The following is a 16,022-nucleotide window of genomic DNA, read 5'->3' on the forward strand; positions in this document are numbered from 1 at the left end:
ATCCCTGTCCTTGCTCAGTGGGTTAAGGATCTGGCGTTGCCATGAGCTGTGGTGTAGGTCACAGATGCGGCTCGGATCCCGCATTGCTGTGGCTCTGGCGTAGGTTGGCAGCTACAGCTCCGATTAGACCCCTAGCTTGGGAACCTCCATATGCCGCGGGAGCGGCCCTCAAAAGGCAAAAAGACAAAAAAAAAAAAAAGATTAAAAGAGGAAAAGAATGGAAAGTATATAAAAGAGGTTAGCCAAGTAGAAAACAAATAATAAGGTGATAAATAACACCCCCAATACATCAGTAACTACATGAAATGTCAGCAAACTATATGCCAATTAAAAGCCTAAAATTATCAGATGGAATTTTTAAAAATCTGTTTCTTATAAAAGACATACTTTAGACAAAAAAAAAAAAAAAAGATGTACTTTAGCTATAAGGACACAGAAACACTGAACACAAATGGAGTAAAAAAAATATCATGCCTATAATTGACTAAAGAAACCTGGTTTAATTATATCAATATTAGATAAGACTCTAAGGCAAGAAACATTACTAGAGATAAAAAGAGGCATTTTGGTGGGTGAGGGGTGGATTGGGGTTTGGGATTGGCATATGCACACTGAGGTCTATGGAATGATTGGTCATAGGGACTTGCTGTATAGCACAGAGAACTCTATACCCAATATTCTGTGATCATCTATGTGGCAAAAGAATCTGAAGGAGAATGGATGCATGTACATTTATAACCGAGTCACTCTGTTGTACAGCAGAAATTACCACAAATTGTAAGTCAACTATACTTCAATAAAACTTTAAAAAATGAAAAAAGAGATTTCATGATGATCATAGTTATAAAAGAAATAACCCACCAGTAAAATAGCACAATCCCTTGGAGTTCCCGTCGTGGCTCAGTGGTTAATGAATCCAACTAGGAACCATGGGGTTGCAGGTTCGATCCCTGGCCTTGCTCGGTGGGTTCAGAATCTGGCATTGCTGTGAGCTGTGGCGTAGGTTGCAGACAAGGCTCAGATCCCGCGTTGCTGTGGCTCTGGCGTAGGTCGGTGGCTACAACTCCAATTGGACCCCCAGCCTGGGAACCTCCATATGCCGTGGGAGCAGCCCAAGAAAAAGACAAAAAAAAAAAAAAAAAAAAAAAAAGAAAGAAAAAAATATATAAAACAAAAGTTTTACAGAATCAAAAGAAACAGACATACCGCAGAAATCAACATAACATTGTAAATCAACCACACTTCAATAAAACTTTTTAAAAAGTAAAAAAAAAGAAGAAATAGACAAATCTACAATCATTGTGGGAAACTTTAATACAACTTTATCTGGCACTAGTAGAAAAATCAGATTGAAAAAAACAAAGATAGGAAAACAAAACCCAAAGAAATACAAGAGAGCAGAAATCAGTGAAATAAGTGAATTTACAATAGAGAAAATCAACAAAGTCAAAAGTTCACTCTTCTTGAAGATTCATAAAACAGATAAGACCCTGCCAAAATGAATCAAGAAAAAGGAGCAAACATAAATAGCAACATCAGCAACAAAAAAGAAACGTTCTAGCAAGAATCTTTCATACATTAAAAATGTATAAGAGCTTCTAGGATGGTGAACATTTATTTTCATGTGCTGGGAGGGTGGTGCACTCCAGTTTCTCAGGGACAGAGGCTTCTCTATGCAGGACCCTTCTGGACCTCACCAATGAACCTCTTCATCTGTATCCTTTGTAATATCCTTTATAAACTTGCAAACAGAAAAGCATGAACAAAGATAATATTGTGACCAAGCTTATAATAAATTTCAAATTTGAAGTTTAGATGAAAACAAAATGTACTAATTCTAAAACTTCAAGAATCAGACAATCTGAACACTTCTCTAACTATTAAAGACATTTAATCTGAAATTGAAAACCTTTCCACTATGAAATATAATTTGAAATTGAAAACCTTTCCACCCATCTAGAGATGAATGACTTTACTGCTAAAGTCTTCCAAGAATTTAAGAAAATAGCACTAGTTTTACATGTCTTCCAAAAGATAAGAAAAGAGACATTTCCCACGTCATTTTTGAGCCATCATAACTTTAAAACCAAACTTAAAGGGAAATTAAAATAAAGAAAAACTGGAGAATGATATCTCTCATGAAAAAAGATGAAATGGATGCAAAAAAATCCTCAAGAAAATATTAGCAATTCAAAGTCAGCAATATATAAAAAGCATTACACATACTAACCAAGTGAGGTTGAATACAGGAATGTAATAGTGGTTTAACATTTAACAATCAATTAGAGTAATTCTCCATATTAACGCTAAAAGGAGACATAATCATGGTGATGTCACTGTGGCTTTGCTTACAGCTGTGGGGTGGGTCGATCCCTGGCCCCAGAATTTCCTACCCCATGGGCATGGCCAAAAGCCAACCAACCAAACACAAAACAAACAACAAAAGGCAAACTAAGAAGAAAAATAGCTTCCTTAAGCTAAACAATGTCTAAATAATATCTAAAACAAAACACCAGCAAACATTTTACCTAACGGTGAAGTATTGAAAGCATTTCTCCTCTATCACTAATTTTATGCCGTGATGTATTGTAAGTTCTAGTCAGTGCAGTAAATCAAGAAAAAGACATAAAATTATAAGGATTGGAAAAAAGGAAACAAAATATTACTGACAAAAATACAAAGCTTTACACAGAAAATCCAAAAGAAACTCTTATGATTAACTATTAACTATTATAATTAATAAAAATTTAATAAGGTCATTGGATTCAAGGGCAACATAGAAAAACTAATTGTTTTTTCATATAGCAGCGATGAACAAGTGGGAAAAGAGTTAAAATCATGATACTGTTTATGATAGCACCAAAAAAACCTGTGCTATCTAGGAACAAATCTAGTAAGGATGTGCCAGGCCTTCAAAGTGAACACTGTGAAATATTATCCACAGAAGATGTAGTAAAGAAGAGCTAAATAATTGGAAGGATATACCATACTCATGTACTACAAGGCTTAATATTATCAAGCTGTCACATCCCTCCAAACTGATCTATATTTTATGTAATTTCAATGAAATCTCTGCAGTTATTTTTTCCTGGAAATTGATGTGCCAATTCTGAAATTTACATGTAATTGCAAAAGCTAAACTAACATCAATAAACCAACAAATCCAAGTGCATCTTGAAGCACAAATGGGAGGACTTAACGATGAGTTTTGAAGACATTATAAAGTTACAGAGGTCAAGGAGTTTCCATTGTCGCTCAGCAGTAACACACCTGACTAGTATGCATGAGAATGTGGGTTATATCCCTGGCCTCGCTCAGTAGGTTAAGGATCTGGCATTGCCGTGAGCTGTGGCGTAGGTTACAGGTGCACCTTGGATCCTGCCTGGCTGTGGCTGTGGTGCAGGCCGGCAGCTGCAGCTTGAATTCCACCCCTAGCCTGGGAACTTCCATATACCGCAGGTGTGACCATAAAAAGATAAAAAAAAAACAGAACAGTTTGGCAGCAATTATTAAAGCTGAACATAGGCATTTGCTGTGAACTAGAAATTGTGCCTTTGTGTATGTAATCAACAGAAATACATACACATGCTTACAGACATGTACAGGGATTTTCACAGCAGTATTCCTTCATAATAGCCTCAAACTGAAAGGAGAAAAAAACAAATGTTCATCAATAGTCATTGATACATTCACCATTGGAATACCGCACAGCAATGAGAAGGAGCAAATTGCATATGAAACGGCATGGTGGACTGTCATGAATATTATGTTTAGACAAAGAAGCAAGACAGAAAACAGTGCTTACTTTATGATTCCATTTGTCTAAAATACAAAAACAGGTGAAACATCTATGGTGTTCAAAATCAATAATAGTCACTTTTGATCACTGGTTACATTGGTGTGTTCACGGTGTGTCAATCCATAGGCTGTACACAAGATTTGTATGTTTTCTATATGGATGTATAAGGTCAATAAAAGATTCACACTAAAATGATATAAATCTCTTTTCCTCTAGATTAAAAATAGAGGAAGGGACTGTTATTCTCATTTTCAAAAATTCTAAAGGTCAAAAGATTCCTTGAGTGGAAAAAGTAGAAGTAGCTGAGAGTCCCAGCACAGAATCTCTGGTCTCTAGTGTCCTTGGCAAGGGGTGGGTAGCAGGCAGACTTCAGGATTATGTCACCATCACAGCAGGCCCAGAGTAAGGGTATAGCTCTTAGCAATCTCTGTGGCAGGTGCCATGCTAGGGACCTCCTGATGAGTGTCTCACCAAGGAGAGGACTTGTTCATCCTTTCCTTTGGGATGACGTTAGCTGGATTGCTGGTCCAGAGGTTGCTTTAATCTCTAACCAGAACCATACTGGCTATTTCTAGCTCATGAGCAGATGGGCTGTCGTCATCAGGGACCCTGCCTCTCTGCCCAGCATGGACCTTGGGTGACTGAGGCTCCTAAGCCTTTCTCAGTGCTTTCCAGCTGGCCTCATTCCAAAGCACAGAGGGTCACCTCAGAAGCTAACCAGATGTGAGAAGAATCCTTCTCCATCCCCCTACTCATCTGGCACATAGAGAGGGACAAGGTACGCTTCTTGAATTGAAAACTGAACACAGCTGGCTAGAGGTGTGTGAAGGTGAAGAGAATAAGGACAATCTCCCCTTGGTTGTTGAAGGATGGTAATGTCTGCAAGATGCAGAAGGAAGGGGATAAGCAGTTTACTTTGAGGCGTGTGTGTGTGTGTGTGTGTGTGTGTGTGTGTGTGTATTCCAGAGAGAGCCCAGGTTTGTGTATCATAGTTTCATGCCCTTGACCTTGTGACCTCTATGATTTACAGCCTCTTCCCACTCCCTCAGGACTGTCTCTGGCCTCAGTGGAAGGCAGAGTTAGTTTCTGCAGAGGGAAGAACTTTCCATAGTCTTGGTAGGAGCTGAAACGAACAACATTTCATTTCCTTAGCAAACATTCACCCTTTGCACGAGAAGAGGGGGCAGAATAAAGAGTAATGGTGGGCTAAAATGATAAGACTGACAGCGATCTAAGCCACTGCAGTGACAATGCCAGCTCCTTAACCTGATGCAGCACAACAGAACTCCAGCATTCACTATTTACAACAGCCCAAACTTGAAACTTCCATCATTAACAGGAAAGATAAACAGTGGGCCCTGCATACACAATTTGGGGTCATACACAATACCCAAATCCCTGGAAGGGCAACGATGCACAACAACATAGATGCACCTTACAAATACAACCTTAAGTAAAAGAAACCAGATGCAACATTGTACATACTATAAGATTCCATCCCTATAAAGTTAAACAATCAGCAAAATTAGTCTACTGTTGCTGGAAATCAAGATAATGGATATGATGTGGCCAGAGCCACTTCAGTGACAACAGGATATCCTCAATAGGCTGTGCCACAGAGGAACTCCAACCGCCTGTTTCTAGATGTGAATGCTGGTTATAAGGATGTGCCCACTTGGTGATAATTCATAAGTAAGAATAGTCAGAATATGTGAAGTTGTATGTATGCATGTAAGACTCTATCTAAATTTGAAAGACTTCCCCCAGATAGAGGTCACAGATTATAGGAGGATAGGGCTGCAGGGTGCAGGGGCGAGTAGAAGGAGCACTTCCTGGGTTCAGCGCTTCACCACCCGACCTCAAGCTTCAGAAGAGGGTTGCCAGGGACCGCGTCACGGGGAAGGAGTGCTGCAGAGCTTCTGGGAGGGCCCTGGAGAGGGCTACCGAGACGCTTCGGAGTAGTCCTAGGATCCCTGAAGATTGTGTTCACTACATTGTGTATACGCGTGCGCATTCTTTCCTGGGGGACGGGTCCACAGTTTTTACCTCCTGGACCGACCCTCAGTCCCAAGGAGTCTGTGTTCAAAGCATCTAAGAGCTGTTTGTCTACACGACGGTCTGGGGGTCAGGGAACCTGCATTCGAGTAGCTAACCTGGGACCCAGGCAGTCACTCTCGTCTTGGGCCTCAGTTTCTCTCTCTGCGGCGTAAGGCGGTCATTACTTCGGGCTCCGAGGTTGCAGGGGCTCGTACCTCCGGGTTGCGGACCCTTAGCCCGCGAGCGGAGATCCAGCCTCGCAGTCCCCGGCCCGAGGCAGAGGGTGCAGTGGAGGCTCTCGGGCAAGGTGTAGGGGTGTGGCGAGCGCAATCAGCCCGGAAGGGCGAACCTTTTGGAGGAGGCGGATCCGCCCCCTCTCGGGCAAGTAACAGCTGGCAGAGTCCAGGGGAGCCGGGTCGGTGTCGCGCGCCGCTTCACAGAATGAGGCTCGCTTTCTGCGTCTTGCTGTGCGCGGGGTCCCTGGGTGAGTGAGCACTGGGAGCCGGGTGGGGGCTGGCCCTCTAGGGTAGGGACCGGGTGCCAGCCGAGAGTCAGCTCCCGAGCGACACTGCGCTGCCTGGTCTAAGCGGCTTCAAAGCAGCGCGGCGTCTGGTTGACTCCGAACTGCCTCCCACTCGCTGGTAGTGGTACATCCGTGCACCTGACAACTTTCACCCTTGCAGAAACCCTCCAGCACCGGGCAGGGGTTCACAAACCATCACCCGCCAGCCAAGTCCGCCAGCCCCGTCTGATAAACAGCTGAGTTGAGCTACATTTTTCCATGGGTGAAAGAAAATAAAAAGAATAGTTTTGACACGAGAGACTTACATGAAATTCAAATGTCAACATCCATGAATGTAATTTCATTGGAACGCGATCCTGCTCATGCAGGTCAGTATCGTCCATGGCTGCTTCCAGGCTTTAAGGGCAGAGGTGCATAGTTGCCACAGAGAGTGTAGGGCCTACAAAGCTAGTAACTGACTAGCTTTACAGAAAAAGTTCATAACCTCTGGCCTGGAGGGTGTTAATCCTGTTTACAGTGAGGGAAATGGTCAGCAGAGAGAAGGGATTTTTCCCAGGGCTCACAACTAAGAGGGAGAGGGGCACGCGTCAGGTAAGCTTGTCATGTCAGATATCTAGCTAGAAGGATTGTTCCTGCTCTGAACTGTATGATGCCAGCTTCCATTTGTACCACGCACCAGGGAGGAGGAGGAGGAATATAGGGGGGAAACAACCACCCTAGAATGGGATCCACCCACCACTCAGTTCCACGGGACTCTGGGTGGTCCAGTGCCTTCTCTGAACTAATTTCCTTTTCACAACACACAGTTGCTGTGCCCAAGGGCACAGGTGAGTTATCACTGGAAAAAATCCGCACGTAAATATTGGGGTCCCCTTTCTGTGTTGGGGTGGCAGGGCTTATGGCTGGGTAACTGTAAGGAAGGTCATGGTGGAAAGCCACTGTGCTCATGCAGGTGGAGATCCCCTCATTCCTTGATTCTACAGCTGGGTTCTATCCAGCCCTGGTTCAGTCAGGTCTCAGGCTGTCTTAAATCATTTCCAAGGTGGGGTATCTATCGTGCAGGGAGGGATAACCCAGTGCTGCCCACCTAGGGCCACAGAGGGAGCTCTGCCGGGTCTGGGGAAGGCTGGCAAGGACCCTACAGTTGTGGTCTAACTGTGGCTGGCCACAAGAAATCCAGAGGCCTCTGGTCTCTCTGGCATTCTTCCTGGTGAACAGGGCTTGTATTGTTTGTTCCATCTCCATCCTCTCTCTTGGCAGTGTCAGGCATGGCCCAGAAGTTTGTTTTCCCAGTCTGCTCTGTGTTTACAAACCAGAGGCAAGAGCTGCCCCCCACCCCGCCTCTGCCGGCCCCACCCGCAGCATTCCTTTCCTCTTGGCCCCCGGACCAGGCTGGAATCTAGGACACACTTTCTTCAAAGCTCAGTGTTCTTCTCCAGCAAAAACTCTTCTAACTTAAACAGAAAAGGTCCGAGGAGAGGGAATGGTTATTCCTGGACCTCCACCTTGGCTCCCACTTCTTCCTTCCACCTCTTGCTCTTTCCGGGAAAAGACTTCTCCACAGAGTGAGCATGTGGCCAGCTTTTCATTTCAAGGATCAGATTGAAGTATTCACCGTGGGCCCTGATTGCCCCTTCTTGAAATCGTCACTGGTTGGATGAGGTGGTATGGATGGCTGGCCTCCTTTATGTTACTTGACCCCATTGATCTTTAGCTTGCTTGAACACGCTCTCTTTTTAAAATCATTTTTTTATTGAAATATAACTTACATATAGTAACATGCCCTCCTTTAAGTATACATACAGTTCAAAGAATTTTGACAAATATGCCTACTTTCGTAACTACCATCACAATCAAGATACAGAGCATTTCCATCACTCCTAAATGGTCCCTACCCTTCCCAGCCATTCTTATTTTTTCCCACTTTAGATAAGTTTTGCTGTTTCTAGGATTTCACATAAATGGAACCATATAGTCATATAGTGTTTGGTGTTTGGCTTTTTTCACTAAGCATAATTGTTTAGAGGTTCATCCCTGTTGTTGTGTGTACCAAAGTTCACTCCTTTTTATTGCTGAGTAGTATTCCATATGACTTTACCACAGTTTGTTTTCCATTCATTTGTTAGTGGATATTTAGATTGTCTCCACATTGGGGATATTGTGACTAAAGCTGCTATATTAGTATACAAGTCTTTGAGTGGGCATATTTTTCATTTCTTTTGGGTAATTATTTCATTTCTTTTTCTTTCTTTTTTAGGGCCGTACCTGCGGTATATGGAGGTTTCCAGGGGAGGGATCAAAATGGAGCTGTAGCTGCCAGCCTACACCACAGCCATAGCAACGCCAGATCTGAGCTGCATCTGTGACCTACACATCTCACAGCAAGGCAGGATCTTTAATCCACTGAGCAAGGCCAGGGATCGAACCTGCATCCTTATGGATGCTAGTCAGATTTGTTTCTTCTGAGCCAAGACGGGAACTCCCAGAAAATGTCAGGTTTTGAGTAGTTGTACCATTTTATATTCCCACCAGCAATATGAGAATTTCAGTTGCTCCACATCCTGGCAATACTTGATGCTGTCAGTATTTTCATATTTAGCCGTTCTAATAGATGTGTTGTGGTATCTCACAATAGTTCTAAATTGCACTTCTCTGAGTAATAATATTAAACATTTTTAAATGTTTTTATTTTTATACTTTATTTTAATTTTTTTATTTTGGCTGCGGTATGCAGCGGCTTGATGTGGGATCTCAGTTCCCAGATCAGCATTGAAACTGGGCCACAGTAGTGAAAGCACCTAACCATTAGACAACCAACACTTTTTTTCATGTTTTTTATTGACCATTCTTATATCTTCTTTTATAAAATATCTGTTCAAGTATTTCCTCATTTTTGATTGTATTGTTTGATAATTGAGTTTAAAAACACTTTATATATTCTAGATGCTAGTCCTTGGTCAATGTACTACAATTATTTTCTCCATGTTTGTGGCTTAGCTTTCCATTTTCTAAATGATATCTTCTGAGGAGCAGATGTTTTACATTTTGATCAGGTTCAATTACCTAATTTTTATTTTTTGTATTATGTTTTCTGTCCTCTCTAAAAATATAATTGGCTACCCCCAAAGTTGCAATATTTTCCTCTCTGCTTTGTTTTAGAAGTTTTATAGCTTTGGCTTTTATGTTTTGGTCTTCAATACAGTTTTGGTTAATTTTTGCGTATGGTATAAAGTAAGAGTTGAGGTTCACTTTTCTCATATGGATATCCAGTTATTCCAGGACTTTTTGAAAAGAATGTTCTTCCCCCTTTGAATTACCTTGGCATCTTTGTTTAAAATCTACTGACTCTATATATGTGGGTCAATTTCTAGACTCTTGTTTTGTTCCATTAAACTTTCTTTCTTTCTTTGTGTGTGTGTGTGTGTGTGTGTGCGTGTGTGTGTCTTTTGTCTTTTTAGGGCTGTACCCACGGTATATGGAGGTTCCCAGGCTAGGGATAGAATCAGAGCTGTAGTTGCCAACCTACACCACAGCCATAGCAACGCAGGATCTGAGCTGCGTCTGTGACCTACACCACTGCTCACGGCAACGCCGGATCTTTAATCCGCTGAGCGAGGCCAGGGATCGAACCTGCATCCTCATGGGTGCTAGTCAGATTCGTTTCCACTGAGCCATGATGGGAACTCCCTGTTCCATTAAACTTTCTGTCTATCCTTGTGCCAGTATCATACTGTATTGGTTACCGCAGCTTTATAGTATATCTTGAAATCAGGTGGTATAAATCCTCCAACTCTGTTGTACTACTTCAGTGTTGGTTTTGCCATTTAGATCTTTGCATATCCAAGCACAGTTGTTTTTTTAATTTTGTTTTTGGCTACAGCCATGAGCCAAGACACAGAAGTGACAACACTGGATCCTTAACTGTTGAGTCACCAGGAAACTCCCAAGCAGTTTTGAATCACAAGCACAATTTCTATAAAAAAAAACTTAGGGCTTGGATTATTTTGGGGTTGGCATTTAATTTACAGATTATTTTGAGGAGAATTGTCACCTTAATACTGAGTTTTTTTCAACATTGTAAATCAACTATACTTCAATAAAATTTTTAAAAATGAAAAACAAAACAATGCAATACTCTGTTTTCTAATCCATGAATATTCTGTATCTATTTATTTAAGGCTTCTTTCATTTATCTTGGGAGTACTTTATAGTTTTCAAGTACCAGTCTTGTTCACAATTTGTTAAATTTATCCCTATATAGTTCATATTTTTGGATGCCATTGTAAGTAGTATTTTTAAAGTTTCATATTACACTTTTTTCTTTTTAGTTGTAGAGATTCAATTAATTTTATTTTATTTATTTATTTATTTTTATCTTTTTGCCATTTCTAGGGCCGCTCCTGCAGCGTATGGAGGTTCCCAGGCTAGGGGTCGAATTGAAGCTGTAGCCACCGGCCTACGCCAGAGCCACAGCAACGCAGGATCCGAGCCACGTCTGCAGTCTACACCACAGCTCATGGCAACGGTGGATCCTTAACCCACTGAGCAAGGCCAGGGATTGAACCCGCAACCTCATGGTTCCTAGTCAGATTCGTTAACCACTGAGCCACGACGGAACTCCAAGATTCAATTAATTTTAGTATTTTGACCTCAAATCCTATTTCTAAATTCATTTATTCCTTTAAATTTTCTGTGTAGAGAAGTGTTATCTGTGAATATAGACAATTTTGTATCACCTTTTCCAATCTCTATGCCTTTTTTTTCTCTCTTGAAGCTTATTAAAAGGGTTAAGACCTCTAATACAATGTTAAATAGAAATGGTGAGGAGTTCCTGTTGTGGCTCAGCAGAAACAAAACCTGACTAGTATCCATGAGGATGTAGGTTCAATCCCTGGCCTTGCTCAGTGGATTAAGAATCTGTCGTTGCTGTGGGCTGTGGTATAAGTCACAGACGCAGCTTGGATCCCATGTTGCTGTGAAAGCTGAAGCTACGATTTGACCCCTAGCCTGGGAACTTCCATATGCTACCAGTTCAGCCCTAAAAAAAAAGGAAATGGTGAGAGTGTTTATCTTTGCCTTGTTTCTAACCCAAAGGGGAAAGCATTTAGTCTTCACCATTATGTATGATATTAACTGTGGGTTTTTGTAGATGATCTTCATCAGGTTGAGGACATTCCTTCCCGTTCCTACTTTGTTTGGAATTTTGAATTGGCAAGTACTTTTTCTGTTCTATTGAGATAATCATATGGATTTTTCTCTTTTATTCTGTAATATGATGAACTATACAGATTAATTTCTGTATATTAACTCAACTTTGCCTTCCTAGGTAAGGGAAAACATATTTGTGTGTATGCATGTGTGTGTTCATGTACTCACATTTTTGTCCGGCGGGGAGCGGGTGGTTGGATTTGATCTGTTAATATTTTGTAAATGATTTTTGTGCCTATGTTTATGGGGGATATTTGGCTGTAGTTTTCTTTACTGGTAATGTCTCTGGATTTGGTATCAGGTTATTGCTAGTCTTAGAAAATGAGTTAGGAGTATTCCTATTCTTCTACTTTACAAGATAGTTTGTGTAGCATTGGTGTTATTTCTCTTTTAAGTGTTTGATAGAATTTGCCTGCGTTACCACTTGGGTCTGGAACTTCCTCTAACATACATTGCAGTGCAAATTTGCTGTGCCCAAATTCTCCCAATACTTGTTTGTCTGAATTTATTTTTGCCTTCAATTTTGAGAGTTACTTTCATTGGGTATAGATTTCTAGATTACAAGTTATGTTCCTTTTAGCACTTTAATGCTATCATTCCATTGCCTATGATTTGCATGGTTTCTGACCAAAAGTCTGTGATATTTATTGTCTTTGTTCTTCTGTTCCTAATTTTGTCTCTTTTTTGTGCGGCTGTTTTAGAACTGTGAAACTGTAGTTTTTATGTTAGGAAATATTCTGGACAAATATTTCTTCATATGTTTTTTTCTTGCCACTTTTCCTAATTTTTCTCCTGAACTCCAGTTATACATATGTTGTATTACTTAATACTGTATGACAAGTCACTGAGGCTCTGATCATGTTTTTCAATATTTCTTTCTCTCTGTGCTTCATTTTGGATAGTTTCCAATAATGTCTTCCATATCATCTTTTGTCTTCTGCAGTATTTAATCTGATGTTAATCTCATCCAATGGAATTTTCATTTTAGATATTCTGTCTTTCTTTCTATCAATTCTTTTTCACTCTTTGTATCTTATATTTGTATCCTCATTATGTTCTTGTTTTTCCTTAAATCTCTCAGCATATGTATAACATTTTAAAGAGCTGTTTTAAAGTGATTTTGTGTTAATTTCATTACTACTTTCATTTCTAGTTCTGATTCTCTTGACTGATTTTCTTTCTGGTTATGGGTTACATTTTCTTGCCTCTTCATCTGTGTAGTAATTTTATTGGCTGCTGGACATTGTGAATGTTATCTTGCTGAGTACTGGATTTTGTTTTTTTAATTTAAGGAGTATCAACTTTTTTTCTGGCAGACAGTCATATTATCTTCAGATCTGTTTCATCTTTTCAAGACTAGTTTTCAAGATTTTTAGGCTGTGTCTAGAATACCCTTCACTCTATATCTAACTTAGCTTACTTCTAGAATTTTTCATAAATGCACTATTTATTCAATAAGATTTTCTCCACTCCAAATGGTAGAACTCAGCTTAGGCTCCTCATTAATTTTTTTTTCCTAACAGTTGTCCTTGCCTGGCCACCACAATGCTCAGGTTGGTATTTAGCCAGAATCTTAGGGGTATGAAGCATCTGGATCTCAACCTCTCTTTCTTTCTTCACTCATTTTGCACTCCCTGCTCTTTGGTACTCTGTGCTGCACATTCTAATGACCTCCTTCTTACCAAGCTATGATCTCTGTCTCCTCACCTTGGGATGACCATCAGGCTGTATGGTTTTCCCTTCTCTGCCCTGCCATCCAGTCCCTTTGTCCAGGAAGAAAGCTAGAATGATTGTAAGGGCTTGGTTACCTACTTGCTCCCTGTCTGTCAGGGATCACAGACTTGTACTTCCTGTTGTTCAATATTTTAAAACACTTTTTCCAGGTTTTTCATTCGCTTCTTTTTTTGGCCATGCCCATAGCATGTGGAAGTTCCCAAGCCAGGGATCAAACCTGTGCCACAGCAGTGACCCAAGCCACTGCACTGATAATGCCAAATCCGTACCACAAGAGAACTCCCCAGATTTTCTTTTGTTGTGTAAAGTGCTAGGGCAAGTCCCATATCAATTATCTTTCACAGGCAGAAATAGAAGTCCATCCTCATTTGGGTTTTGGTTTGTTTTGTGTTTTATTTTTCTTGCATTTGTTTAGTTCCCTGTTTTAGTACCATGTTTCTGTGAAAACTTTAGCTTTTCCCCTAATGAAGCAAACTTCATTCACCTATATTATACTCACACTTTTATTTATTAAAAAAATTTTTTTGGGAGTTCCTGTCATTGGCATGGCGGAAACGAATCTAAGAACCATGAGGGTGTGGGTTCAATCCCTGGCCTCGCTCAGTGGGTTAAGGATCCAGCATTGCTGTGAGCTGTGGTATAGGTCGAAGATATGGCTCAAATCTGGCATTGCTGTGGCTGTTTTGCACACTGGCGTCTACAGTTCTGATTAGACCCCTAGCCTGGGAACCTCCATATGCCATGGGTGGGGCCCTAAAAAAACAAAACAAAAAAAAATTTTTTTTAGTTGTTAATTTTTTTTTTGCTTTGTCCAAGAGCTCCTGGGCCAGGGGTCAAACCATAGCAGTGACCCAAGGCACAGCAGCGACAACACGAGATCCTTAACCATGAGGCCAGCAGGGAACTCTGATTCTCACATTTTTAAAAACATTGCTAAATGCAAAGCTAAAGTCTTAATCATTTGAACATAAGCAGAAGTAACTGAAAATACAGACTTTCAAAAAGGCTTTCCCAATAAGTTCATACCTTTGAAAAAGAAAAAAAATCCTACACTTGTGTACAGTACCTCTTTATGTAACTTAACCTCCTCTCTAAGCTATTTTCATTTATAGAGTTATATTGTCTCTATGGTTACCAGTCATTGCCAAGCACAGAATGTTTTAAGAATCTGGATTAGCAAGCAGAGTAAACATGCTTTGAAAGGCTCAAAATGCAAAGTGAGCCTTTACTCTGAACACTTGTATTTTACTCAAGGCACATGGCTCCATTCTCTCGATGACTCTCCTTCCCTGGGCTGCTACTATTGAAAGGCGTTTTTTGTTTTGTTTTGTTTTGTTTTTGCTTTTTTTTTTTTTTTTTTTTTTTTTTTTTTTTTTTTTTTTTTTTGCTTTTTAGGGCCTCACCCACAGCATATGGAGGTTTCCAGGCTAGGAGTAAAATTGGAGCTGCAGTTGCCAACCACAGCCACAGCAAGGCAGGATCTGAGCTGGGTCTGCAAACTTCACCACAGCTCATGGCAATTCCAGATCCTTAAACCACTGAGCAAGGCCAGGGATCGAACCCACAACCTTATGGTTACAAGTTGGATTCATTTCTGCTGTGCCACAACAGGAACTCCTTAATTTTTTTTATTATAGTTGATTTACAATGTTCTGCCAATTTCTGCTGTAAAACAAAGCGTCCCAACCATATGTGTACACACACACACACACACATTCTTTTTCTCACGTTATCCTCCAACATATTCCATCACAAGTGGCTAGGTGTAGTTCCCTGTGCTACACAGCAGGGTCTCACTGCTTATCCACTCCAAATGCAATAGTTTGCATCTACTAACCCGAAACTCCCAGTTCATCCTGCTCCCTCCCCCTCCCCCTCCCTCTTGGCAACCACAGTCTGTTCTCCATGTCCATGTGTTTGTTTCCGTAGAAAGGTTCATTTGTGCAGTATATTAGATTCCAGATATAAGTGATATCCGAAAGCCTTTTCAAACAGAGCTGAGGCATTCTGTTTGTCACTCCCAATCTTTGATATGGGATTCTCTCCAAGGAAGTTTGACATCTGCCCCATTTCTTCTGAAATTTCCTACTTACAGACAGTTAAAAGGCAACACAGATTTTGGAGTCCAATAGACCTGGATGTTTCAAGTATTAGATTCATCTCAAGTTGTTTGATGTCTCTGACAAGTTTCTTTTGTTTGCCTGTTTAATCTCATCTACAAAACAAAAACACCAATATCTAACCCACAGGGCAATTGCGGGCATTCGAGGCCTTCGTGTGTCTGGCCCTTGTCGAAAACTGTTAGCTATTACTGATGTTACTTTCATCTTCTAGATTTCATCTAAGATAACATTTTGCTCAAATACCACAGATTTGTAAATAGCATTTTGCCTTTCTTGTATTTTCGGCACTAGTTACTACAGCTTAAAGTGACAGTGAAATAATAAGGCACTGATTTTGACATTCCAGCTATAATACTGTGTAAGGTTAGAGGATCCAGGGTCAAGAGGAAGACTAAATCACTAGGCCCAAATCTCCTTTCCCATAAGATTTTTTTTTTTTCCTTTTCTTTTTTGGAGTGAAATCCACTAACATAAACATTTTATTTATTTATTTATTTTTCTTTTTTTTTGTCTTTTTGCCATTTCTTGGGCCGCTCCAGCGGCATATGGTGTTTCCCAGGCTAGGGGTCCAATCGGAGCTGTAGCCGCCGGCCTATGC

At 40.7% G+C, this 16,022-nt stretch overlaps 1 protein-coding gene across 2 annotated transcripts in view; it reads left to right on the plus strand.

The window, feature by feature from the left end:
- TF (porcine inhibitor of carbonic anhydrase) overlaps positions 6,176-16,022 on the plus strand; it is a 44,558-nt gene continuing 34,711 nt past the window's right edge. Inside the window, exon 1 of one of the 2 annotated variants that reach the window (XM_021068520.1) lies at positions 6,176-6,320. In XM_021068520.1, the coding sequence (XP_020924179.1) occupies positions 6,278-6,320 (43 nt within the window). In that variant the 5' untranslated portion in view covers positions 6,176-6,277. 2 annotated transcript variants of the gene reach the window in all.

The sequence above is a fragment of the Sus scrofa genome, chromosome 13 (assembly GCF_000003025.6).
Source record: "Sus scrofa isolate TJ Tabasco breed Duroc chromosome 13, Sscrofa11.1, whole genome shotgun sequence".
In the NCBI taxonomy this organism is placed as follows: domain Eukaryota; kingdom Metazoa; phylum Chordata; class Mammalia; order Artiodactyla; family Suidae; genus Sus; species Sus scrofa.